This window comes from Anastrepha obliqua, chromosome 3 (genome assembly GCF_027943255.1).
Source record: "Anastrepha obliqua isolate idAnaObli1 chromosome 3, idAnaObli1_1.0, whole genome shotgun sequence".
Lineage (NCBI taxonomy): Eukaryota > Metazoa > Arthropoda > Insecta > Diptera > Tephritidae > Anastrepha > Anastrepha obliqua.
Window position 1 is genome coordinate 21,955,311 of NC_072894.1, and position 11,384 is coordinate 21,966,694.

At 37.7% G+C, this 11,384-nt stretch overlaps 1 protein-coding gene across 1 annotated transcript; it reads left to right on the top strand.

The window, feature by feature from the left end:
- The first annotated feature begins 10,753 nt into the window (after positions 1-10,753).
- LOC129240723 (pupal cuticle protein Edg-78E-like) lies at positions 10,754-11,155 on the top strand. The gene has a single exon (XM_054876694.1). It carries the CDS (start codon positions 10,754-10,756, stop codon positions 11,153-11,155), a length of 402 nt encoding a protein of 133 aa, XP_054732669.1.
- Positions 11,156-11,384: the final 229 nt, after the last annotated feature.

The following is an 11,384-nucleotide window of genomic DNA, read 5'->3' on the forward strand; positions in this document are numbered from 1 at the left end:
ATTCCTCGTCGTAATTTGGAATTAGGCATTCCCCAAACGTTGTTACACCGTATTTTGCATAAAGATTTGGTTTTTAAGGCTTATAAAGTCCAGTTAACACAAGAACTCAAGCCGGCCGATCATCAACAACGTCGTGTCTTTGCTGATCGGGTCGTTGAAATACATGAAAATAATCCGAAATTCCATCGAAAAATCATCTTGAGGGATGAGGTCCATTTCCACCTCGGTGGCTTCGTCAACAAGCAAAATTGTCAGATCTGGGACTCAGAAAATCCTAGTGCTATTGTTGAAAAGCCTCTCTATCCTCAACGTGTGACTGTTTGGTACGGTTTATGGTCCGGCGGAGCCAATGAAGCTGGAGGAACAGTTACGGTGAATGGATTGCCCTATCAAGGGATGATTAACGATTTTTAATGGCGGCCGCCGTAGAGGAATGGGTTGGTGCGTGATTACCATTCGGAATTCACAGAGAGAACGTTGGTTCGAATCTCGGTGAAACCAAAATTAATAAAAATCTTTTGCTAATAGCGGTCGCCCCTCGGCAGGCAATGGCAAACCTCCGAGTGTATTTCTGCCATGAAAAAGCTCCTCATAAAAATATCTGCTGTTCGAAGTCGGCTTGAAACTGTAGGTCCCTCCATTTGTGGAACAACATCAAGACGCACACCAGAAATAGGAGGAGGAGCTCGGCCAAACACCCAAAAAGGGTATACGCGGGTATAAATGCTATATATATATATAATTGGATGGTATTGATCTGGACAAAGTTTATTTTCAACGAAACCATTGATATTTTACAGTAATAACACCTTCTATTGGAAAACCCTTTATATTTGCTGTGAGTTGTTGAATAGTTTTTCAGTTCCAAATACCTATTAGTATTACCTACAGTGAGAAAAGTTGCTAAATTTAGCTAAATATAGAAAATATTGTAGATATATTAAATGATTTTAGGGTATTAAAAATTGCCCAATAGCTATGTATGCCTCATTTTATTTATACGTGAATGGATACTTATATACGAGGTGAGGCTATAATATAACGGAACTGGCATTGCTTTAGAAGAAGTGCGCAGGCGCCAAATATCAGTGACGTCCAATTGTGTAGTACAATGCCTTCTCTTTTGAGTGCAGTGTTAATGTTAAATGTAACAAAAGTGCAACACAATGCGCCGGCTCTTCTTATATTATTTGTCTAGGGGTTTCTGGCCAATTATGATATGCCGCTATATTCATCGAACCTTGCGTCCTAGAACTCCTTCTTATTTTCTTGGGGAAATCCCTATTAAAGGTGAACATTTGACTCCTTTTAGGTAGTGGAAAGGAAGAACGCAGTACGCGTTCCCAAAGAGCTGACAGGACTTCCTACACTCGGGGATGCAACACGTATATTAAAAGTAGTAATCAGTGCAACCCAGAATATTCAGCACATTTTTGTCACGCATACTGGAAACTTACTTACTGAACTGGCAACTACAACCGATGGTCGGTCTTAGCCGCTACCAAAACGTTGCGCCAATCACCTGTGCATTGCGCTCGTTGATGCCAGTTAGAAACACCACGGGCGGTCAGGTCGCCGTCAACTTTGTCTTTCGAACGTAGATGAGGGCGTTTTTTTTTTTTTGCAGTGTATTTTGTAAAAGAGTACCTTCTTTGCTGGAGCGTTATTGCCCATTCGCTCAACGTGATTTATCTAGCGCAGCCGCTAGTTCGATGGCGGCGTATATATATATATATACAGCTCGTGGTTCCATCTTATTCGATATGCATCATTCACGCAAATCGGCCCATAGATCTTGAGAAGGATTTTTCTCTCGAAAGCTCCTAATAACCGCCCATCGGTGTTCGTCAACACCGGGAGAATGAGTGATTGATAGAGCTTTATTTTAGTGCATCGAGAGAGGGATCTGGTTTTCAATTGCCTACCCAGCCCAAACTAGCAAGAGTTATTCTTCGCTGGTTCTCTTGGCTGACGTTTTTGTTGGTGATAATGCTGTATTCTAGACCGACAAAGTGCTTGACAACGCCGAACTTGTAATTGTCAATCACAACCTACTGACCAATACGCGTTGACTTTGTGGTTGTTGACCCAAGGTATTTAGTTTTGCCCTCGTTTACCGTAAGACCCACTCGATGGGATTCTTTTCTATGCTAGCAGCTGACGAAATAGGTATTCGTTTTACAAAAAAACATAAAATTTGAGTTATATTTATTCTGCGCGAGAAAAGGAGTACTCATACATGTTTAAAACGTCAGAATTGTACCAAAAAATTCAAAAATTAAGCGAATTTTGAAACACCAAAACTGATTGGGCTATAATCTTGCATATTCAAAATTGTTCAAAATGTCTTATATTATTAAAAAGTTTAAAATTCTGTTGAAATTTTATTAAATTTTTTTCTTTTTGATGTGCACTAAGCTTGAAATATATAGGTATTTATATGGTTTTTGTAAAAAATGAACTACATATGTGACCTGATCTATGAAAAGGTACCTTACGTGTCAAAAAATCATTTTTCACTTTTTTGTTGATTCGAATAGTGTATGAAAGGCTCTTTAAAATGGTGAAAGCCAGAAAGTCATAATTTGCTTAAAAGTAAAAAAAAAGAAAAGTACAAAAATACAAAGTTTTTAAACTTTAACCGCTGTTTTCTCGAAAACTTGTTTTCGCACGTAAGGTACCTTTTCGTAGACCAGGTCACATATATTTTCTGAAAAAATTATTACATTTAAATAGGAAACAAATAAATTGTCAAAACTTGCCAAAAAGACCCTGTGCTATAGTTATTAAACATCCTGTATATGAAATTTAAAGCACATCTTAAGGCTTATATGGATTTCAAAATCATTTTTGGAGCATATACGAGGGATGTTTGAAAAATAAAAAATAAAAATTACTTTATTTAGTTATAAAAATTAAATTTATTTGTCGACATACTCATAGTCTCCTTTTAGGCTTATAAACTTCGTTCAATACTGTTTGTTGATCCCTTCCGAATAATAGGATTTGTCCAAGTCTGAAAAATAGCCATTCGTTTCTGCAATCGCCTCCTCGCTTGAATATAATCTTCTTCCCGCCAGTCATTTCTTCAAACCGAGGAACAAATAGTAGTCCAAGGCATCTGTGGGTGTCAAGTCTGCAGAGATATGTGGAGATATGAAACGGGTTGGAACTCTATTCCTATTAATTTTGCGGCCACATGAGCTAGTGGGTTGTCGTGATATAAATATATTGGCGCGTAGACCCTTTTTGGGTTTTTGGCCGAGCTCCTACTCCTGTTTGTGGTGTGCGTCTTGAAGTTGTTCCACAAATGGAGGGACCAACAGTTTCAAACCGGCTTCGAACGGCAGTTTTTTTTAGGAGGAGCTTTTTTCATAACAGAAATACACTCGAAGGTTTGCCATTGCCTGCCGAGGGGCGACCGCTATTAGAAAAAACTTTTTCTTAATTTTAGTATTGTATTTCACTGAGATTCAAACCCACCTTCTCTCCGAATTCTGAATAGTAGTCAGGCACCAACCCATTCGGCTGCGGCGGCCGTCATGGTGGAAAAGGAAAAGCACTCGACTACCTTGATTCAAACGAATGTCAAACACAATGAAATAGATCGATCTGGCTGAAACTAGGTGTGTATTCTTTCAAGATATGTTACTAACTAAACATAACCTCGATACGTGCCAGTAGTCTCAACTCTCTGACTTTGCGCGGGATTTTCAAACGATCTTCGTATTTTAAAGGGCTTTTTGAGCATATTTTTTGTTACGCTAGTGGAAATATGTATGAAATCCAAATAAAATGCTTTACAGAGCCAGTCTTGTTTCTTAATAGCCACACCTTGCACATGCGCACATGTTAGCTTTAGTTGATAAAGAAAATGCTACAAATTTGGCCTCATCACACTTTCGTACGCACCGATATTGTGTCGACTTTTGAAACTTTTATTTATTTATGTATGTAGTAATGTTGCGCTAATATTTTATAGAAACATAAATCATTTGATTTAGCAAGAAGTCAAATGAAAAACCAGATTTTTCAAAACTACGATGCTGAAATCACGAATATGGGTGGCAGAAAACAGATGAACAACAACGAAATTTGTTTGCTAAAACTTTGAAGAAGATTGTAAATAAATTAGACCGTGTCGAGGCAGACGGCAACTAATGGGGGACAGCCGATTCGAGCAACATAATAACTGCGTACGTATGTACATATTATATATTTCTATACATATATATATGTATATAGATAAATCTACAAAAGGCATATTATTCATGCATACATAGTTTTGTGTGGTTCACAAAGAAGATGAACAACCCATCTGTATCCCATTTAACAAAACGCTAGCGATACCTGTATACGAATAATTGCCGTATTGAACTTGTTGGCTAATGGGTCGTGGCTAGATTGATGACGATTAATTTAAAAAAAAAGTTGGATCATATGATATAAAAAACGTAATTTCACACGCGCTCGTTTGCAGTAGTGAAAATCACTTCGAACCCTAAACATTTGAATATTTAAAACAGCTATAAAATTTACCGAAAAGGGACACCAAAGAAAACGATCAACAAATCTCTTGCGAAAATATAAAAGCCACCAAACTGGCAATCCCAATATTTTTTTGGCTATTAAAACATTTCAAAAGTTATATTGTTAAACAAAGCCTGCTAAAATGTGGGGCACAAATAAAATAAAATCTAAGCCCGTAAGTGTCAATGCTGCGAGTTTACGAAAAGCATTCAAAGTTTACAATTTTTCAAAAACTATACTATTTATGAAGTGCATTGGATAGTGATGGAAAAAGATGAAATAAAAATATAAGAATAAAGTATATTCGTATGTAAAAATTAAATCTGGTGACTACGAATTTGATAATTATTGACTTGCACTTGTGAAAATAGTTATCCGAGAATCCCTGCCGTTTCACCGGGCTAATCTGCAGAAAAAAACGCTGGGTAGTGCTAATGATTTGAAATTCTAATATGTGCCTTTATCCTGAATATAAAATAAAAATAATAGAAATAAACAATAATTAGGCCACTAGGAGTGATCGAAATAAAAAAATTTTCCTTCTACTTACGTTCAGAAAGGAATAAATATCGTAGCAAAATCTGGGATTAATCTAGGAATCGTTTAAAGTTCCATTTGGCTCATATTTGTCTATATAGTTAAAATGTTGTTGCTTTGTAAATATGAAATAATTTGTTTATTTATTCGCTATGCCTAATGGCTCGAGATTGCTCTGTTGCATGTGCTGAAACTTGGGAAAAATATTGTGTTTTTGGGCTCACACGAATTAGGTGCAATAAGAAAGATCCTTGATTCAAATCTCAAAACGGCACATAGACAGGAGAGTAATAGAAGATTAAGTTTACGAAAACCAGTGAAAGTAACGATTTAGAGTTACTGAATAGTAATACTAACAATAATCGCTCACACCATTGACTCATACCTATTTGTGATGTATGTACATCTTAATGTTTTTCCATAAAAGGAAGGACCTACAGCTTCAAGACGCCTCCAAACGGCAGATAGTGTTTAAGTGAAGCTTTTTCATTGCAGAAATAAACGCGGAGGTTTGCCATTGCTTGCCGAGGGATAACCGGTATTAGAAAAAAATTTTCTATTATCTGGTGATTCATACTTGGAATTTAGAATTCGGGCACTACTGAATTGTAGTCACGCGCCAATCCAATCGGCTACGGCTGTTCACAGAGAGTATTAGACCAAAGATTTCGGTATCTAAGCAAGCAGAACGTCTTGTCCAACTTTCACAATAGGGACGTCATTCTTGCCTCACATCATCCCCTGGCGAAAATTGTCTAGAAATAAAAAAAATATCAGTCTAACGGTTAGACGCGATAGAAGTGAAACCTTCCGTAAAACAAACTGAGAGAGAATAAGACGAAAGCAGCATTGGCATTATAATATTGCTACAAAATTCATATTTTATTTTCTTCATTTTATTATTATTCATCCTCAATGTTTTCAATTTCAACAAATGATACGAGTGGCTTATGATAGCTAAAATATGATACAAATGATTTGGTTTCGATGTTGTCAACATATCTTTGAAATACCGCGTCAATGGTTGTTTTTGATCGTGTTGTCGATTCAGTGCGATTGTTACACATTTTTAAATTGAATGTTGTATTGAGAACGTCAATTAAAGGAACCGCTGTGTCCAATGCAAAATTTACGTTAAAATCGCCACTTAAAATCATTGGAACTTTATCGTAATCTTTTCTAAGTATCCGCGATACTTCTGGTGTATACTTTATTAAATTTTCGTGAATGAATTCCGTGATGCTATTTATTGATTTTTTTTTCTGTCGATATTCACGACACTTTTCTGCATTATTTTTCGGCATAATTGCGGTAAATATTTAAAAATGAAAATATTTGCGAATATAAAAATACACACGCGGTTGCTATTATGAGCGTCCCCAGCAAAACCTGCGTGACCGAAACTCTAACACAATTACACATATGCACTCGTATTTGTTTGAAAATCGACTTTTTTTTTGGTTCTCCGTCACCTTTGGAAAATGTGTAAACATTAAGCAAACTTTATTCATATATTTTTCCTCACCGAGTGTATTTCTGCCATGAAAAAAAGCTCCTCATAAACATATCATAAAATAAAATAAAATAACTGTATAAAAAAATTTTTTTCTTGTGATTCGAACCAAGGATTTTGGATCGGAAGCTCACATTGCTAGCCGCTCGGCTATCGCGCCATGCTGTCGGCGCTGGCCTAAAAGTTATTTAGTTCGTCGCTACTTTTATATGTAATATTCGTAGCCAAGAGTGTCGCTTTTTCGTTTCATCGAGTCTCAAATCACTCCCAACGATTCTAAAGAAGTTTTCACTTCAAAAAAAATTAACAACTTTTGTTCATAGTAGAAATTTGTACAACAGTCTCAGATAGTACCTAGGCTGCATCCCACTATGCTATGGGTGGCAAATGACAACTGTTTTCCAAACGGAAATTTTTGCCGACCTGAAAGTTGCCGAATGCATAATCGAGAGGAGATGGAGCGGGAAACAAATTGGAGTTTTCAGTGACAGTTAGGCTGCACTGAAAGCCCTGGATAACGTGAAACAAACCTCAAAGACTATTCAAGAATGTAAGAATAAGCTCAATTCTGTCGCAAGATAGAACAGGCTTGTACTTATATGGGTTCCAGGGCACTACGGTGTTCAAGGAAACAAAATTGCCGATGAATTGGCCCACCGTCGATCTGCGGTTCCCCCACAGCGACCAGAGCCAATAATCGGAATCAGTTCCTCAGGAATCATGAATTGGATCAGCGATTATGTATGTAATTTACTTAAAGAGCGATGGTCCGGTCTTGAACGCCGCAGAACCGCAAAGTGTTTTGTGACAAGTCAGAACAGAAAACTGTCAAACTTTCTACTAAAAGTAGGAAGGAAAGACGTTCGCTTGATGATAGGTATTATTACAGGACACAATCCATGCGGTCAGCATATGACCACCATTGGATTCATTGAAGACCCGATTTGTTTGCCTTAAGGGAGACGGGTGGCATATAGCACTGAACATTTGCTCTCTGAGTGTACTGCATTTGCTAGAGTAAGGCACGAGTTTTGGATTCAAATGTCGTGAGAATGAGTAATATTCGTTCTCTACAACTGGAGGATATTCACAGATTTTCCAAAGAATCTGGAAAATTCTCACAGTACTAACTAGCTTTGTTTCTGCCTCTATTCTTTCCTATCTCTTTCTCTGATACATTTCCCCTTTCCTCCTTGACTATCTATCCTCTTTACAGAGCTCTAAATACAATGGACTTTTTAGCCTGAGTGTTTTAGGAGCCACCAAATCTCTTGGTGCTCCTTGGCTCGACCTATTCAAATATCAATTTCAAAAATAGGCTGCATCCCGCAGAAACTTAGAAGCTCAAATATCCCAACAACTAGCCATGTACAAGTTTACAAGAGCAACTTTCTTCAGGTTGACGAAGGAATTTTTTTATTCTGCAGAGCTCACACCATACAAAGTTTGTAATCAATTAAAAGCAATGCAAAATAAGACTAAAAAAGATTAACTCATTGAACTCATTTATTAATAGACTAACTGTCTCTGCTTCGTTGGCTGGGTCATGTCGTCCGAATGGATACAAACGCTCCGGCTTTGAAAGTATTCGACGCGGTACCAGCAGGTGGTAGCAGAGCAAGAGGTAGGGCTTCTCTGAGTTGGAAATATCAGGGAGAATAGAACTTGATTTCACTTGCATTTTTCCAACTGGCGCCGGCTAGCACGATAAAGAAACGACTGGCACGTTTTGTTAAATTCGGCCAAAATCGCGCAAACGGTTATAGCGCCGGTCAAGAGAAAGGAGAATTGTGTTTGAATCGACTTTTTTTGTTGTAAGCACACGTGGCAATTGTTTTGCAATCAGTGAGATCTATCGGAATTTTCTATAGAGACCTACCAATTTTGTATCATATTTAAGCGAAGCTTAAGTCTTGGCTTGAAATCCATTACAAGTGTGGTACACAATTTAAGTTTAAATATGGGATTGAATATTGCTTATACGAGTAATACGATCGCGATCACTTTTGCAGCGATCAATTCTTTTAACGGAATTCTCGTTGGTATTTTCGCGTTTGCTAGCCCTAGCTCACGAGTCCCTTAAAATAATCAAGTGGCTTTACTGTTTTGAGCTAATTCGACATTGTAAGATTGTAGACCGAATCTTTAGGCAAAATATGTTTTAGTGCTAAATAAGAAACTCCTAATTTCAGTGATTGAATGCCGCTGAATGTTAAAGTTCTCTGTTGTAATTTTTATTAATTTCCAAACGTTGCTCATTCATGAGTTCTGTTATAATAAAAGTGTAAACCATGAATGGAAAAAGCAAGTTAAAACCAACGGGACGCTACCACGTGAAACGTTCGCGCCACGCAGCTAAACTTTTGCCCAAGTATATATAAACTTAATAGATTCTATAGGGTTATTCAATAGGTGCGCTTCAACTTTTTTCCGATAGGGAGGGCGAACAACGCAATATTTTTTATGAATTCCGTGATGCTATTTATTGATTGATTCGGTGAAACATAAATTGCCACAATTAAAACTGTTTTTTCATTGCTCAATCTGGTTTCGCATGCACATATTTCTCCCACTTTAGAGAGCTGAACAGACAGTAATTCTAGTTGCTGTGTATTCAGATCTATCTGTGGAGTTACAATACGAGCACCGTCATTTTGATTGTGGTATATTGCAACACCGCCTGCAATTGCGGTAAATATTTAAAAATGAAAATATTTACGAATATAAAAATACGGACGCAATACAGCACACGCGGTTGCTATTATGAACGTCGTAACGCGTATATTACACAGACGTTACACACAAACATTCGTAGGACGCTTGGGCTAAGCAAGTATTAGGTAGTGTAGTATAGGTATACATAATGCTTCCTCGCTCACCGTGGCTCCGTAATACGCAGGCGCGCACACATACGTACTAGCATACATACAAACATACATACGTATGACGCTTGAACTAAACACCAAAGCAAGTAATAGGCAGTGTAGTATACATACTACAATACTCACTATACTAGTGTGGCTCAGCAGTACGCTGCCACGCACGTATACGTATATCAACATATAACGCTTCGTAGTGTCGCTTTTTCGTTTCATCAAGTCTCAAATCACTCCCAACGATTCTAAAGAAGTTTTCACTTCAAAAAAGTCAAACCGTTTGTGTTTTATTCAAAAAAGTTCAAAAGTTGAAGCGCTCTTACTGAGAAACCCTATATATACAAATAGCCAACTTTTACTGCACTCATTTTACGTATTTTCGGCGCTTGATCTTTGGCCCTCAAAGGGAATATCTGGTCAGCTTTTCTTTTATCCAGAATGACTGATTCACCTCACTTAGCTTATACATCAACCTATTATCGCTGTACTCCTTCCTACCGCCAGATGTCGCTTCGTTTTCAGTTATCAGTTCAATTCTCCGCGCGAATATTGATCAAAAAGGACACTCAAAAAGGCCAGTACCAGGAGAATCCTTTTAATTTAATAATTTTTGCCAACTCACTCGTCCAGCCGTTTTGCCACACTACAACAACAATCACCAACTATTCAACTTCCGCTTTCTCTGTTGAAACTTTTTTATTTCTTCAAATATCTGTGGTAAAATTAAGAATTTTATAGGAGCGCTCTACACGACTATCACAATGCAGAGTTACCAACTCAACCCCACTTTTGCCGAAGTCAGCGCAATTAAACACAAACATCACGGACATCCACCCTCTTTTGAGCTTCATCCGCAAAATTTTTTTTTAGGGAAATACTCCTACTATAATAACAATACTCCTATCTATCTATGCATTCCTGCAGACTGCGCAGTCATCTGCACAGCGTTGGGATATGGTCCACTGACTCTTGTCGTTTCTCCAATCCTTGGAGACTCGAATGCAGCCTCTCCATGAATGTGGCACTATAGCCTGGAGACAGTTGAGTCATTTCGGCCAATTGCAGCTAGTAGAACGGCAAATACGCTCAGCCCAACCCAGCTCTATCTTAAGTTTAATAAGAGAATTAGGTACTGATGAGGTACTGTGATGAGTAGAAGGCACAAAAGGGAGAGGGCACCATGAGGTCAAAGTGTAAACCTGAAATCTATCTATCATCTATCAATGCATTTCCTACTCCATTCCTTTATTCTTATAACTAGCTTTGTCATAAACATATTTATGTCGTTATTAACGAAATGCAGTGTGTCTTTTTAGTGTCCATCTTTGTGTGCTTCATCACCTGTCCCATCGTCATGGTACAAGCTGTACAGCTAGGCGATCCTGATGCCTTAATCACTTTATATCGTGTGGCCCCGACCGATGAATTAGGCATCTACCGGTATGCCTACAAGACGAGTAATGGTATTGCAGTACAGGCCGCTGGAAGCGCTTTGGAAACAATTGGTATATTTAGTTACGTTTCTCCCGAGGGCATCCCAATCGAAGTGCGCTACATTGCTGATGAATTAGGTTTCCATGCCGTCGGACGTCATCTGCCTAGACCCCCACCAATACCAGACTACATACTTCGCTCTCTGGAGTATATACGCACGCATCCAAACGACGAAGATCGTGGCCGTTATCGAATTCATAAATAGATAAAAAAAAAAAATTATAATATATTAATTAAATTATTTACGAGTCTACGAACTTACATTACATAGTCAATGAATTTTATCATTAAAAACTTAAAATCCATTGTAAGGCAGACTGTATACATTTTTATTTTAGATAATTTTCGTAGTTTTTAGTTATTAGTTATCGTAAGCGTATCTGAAATTGTAATGTACACACATAACTACATACAGCATACGTACATATGTAAAT

What these genes read in the sequence shown, in the direction of transcription:
- LOC129240723 (XM_054876694.1), top strand. Translation starts at nt 10,754, where the DNA reads ATGCAGTGTGTCTTTTTAGTGTCCATCTTTGTGTGCTTCATCACCTGT.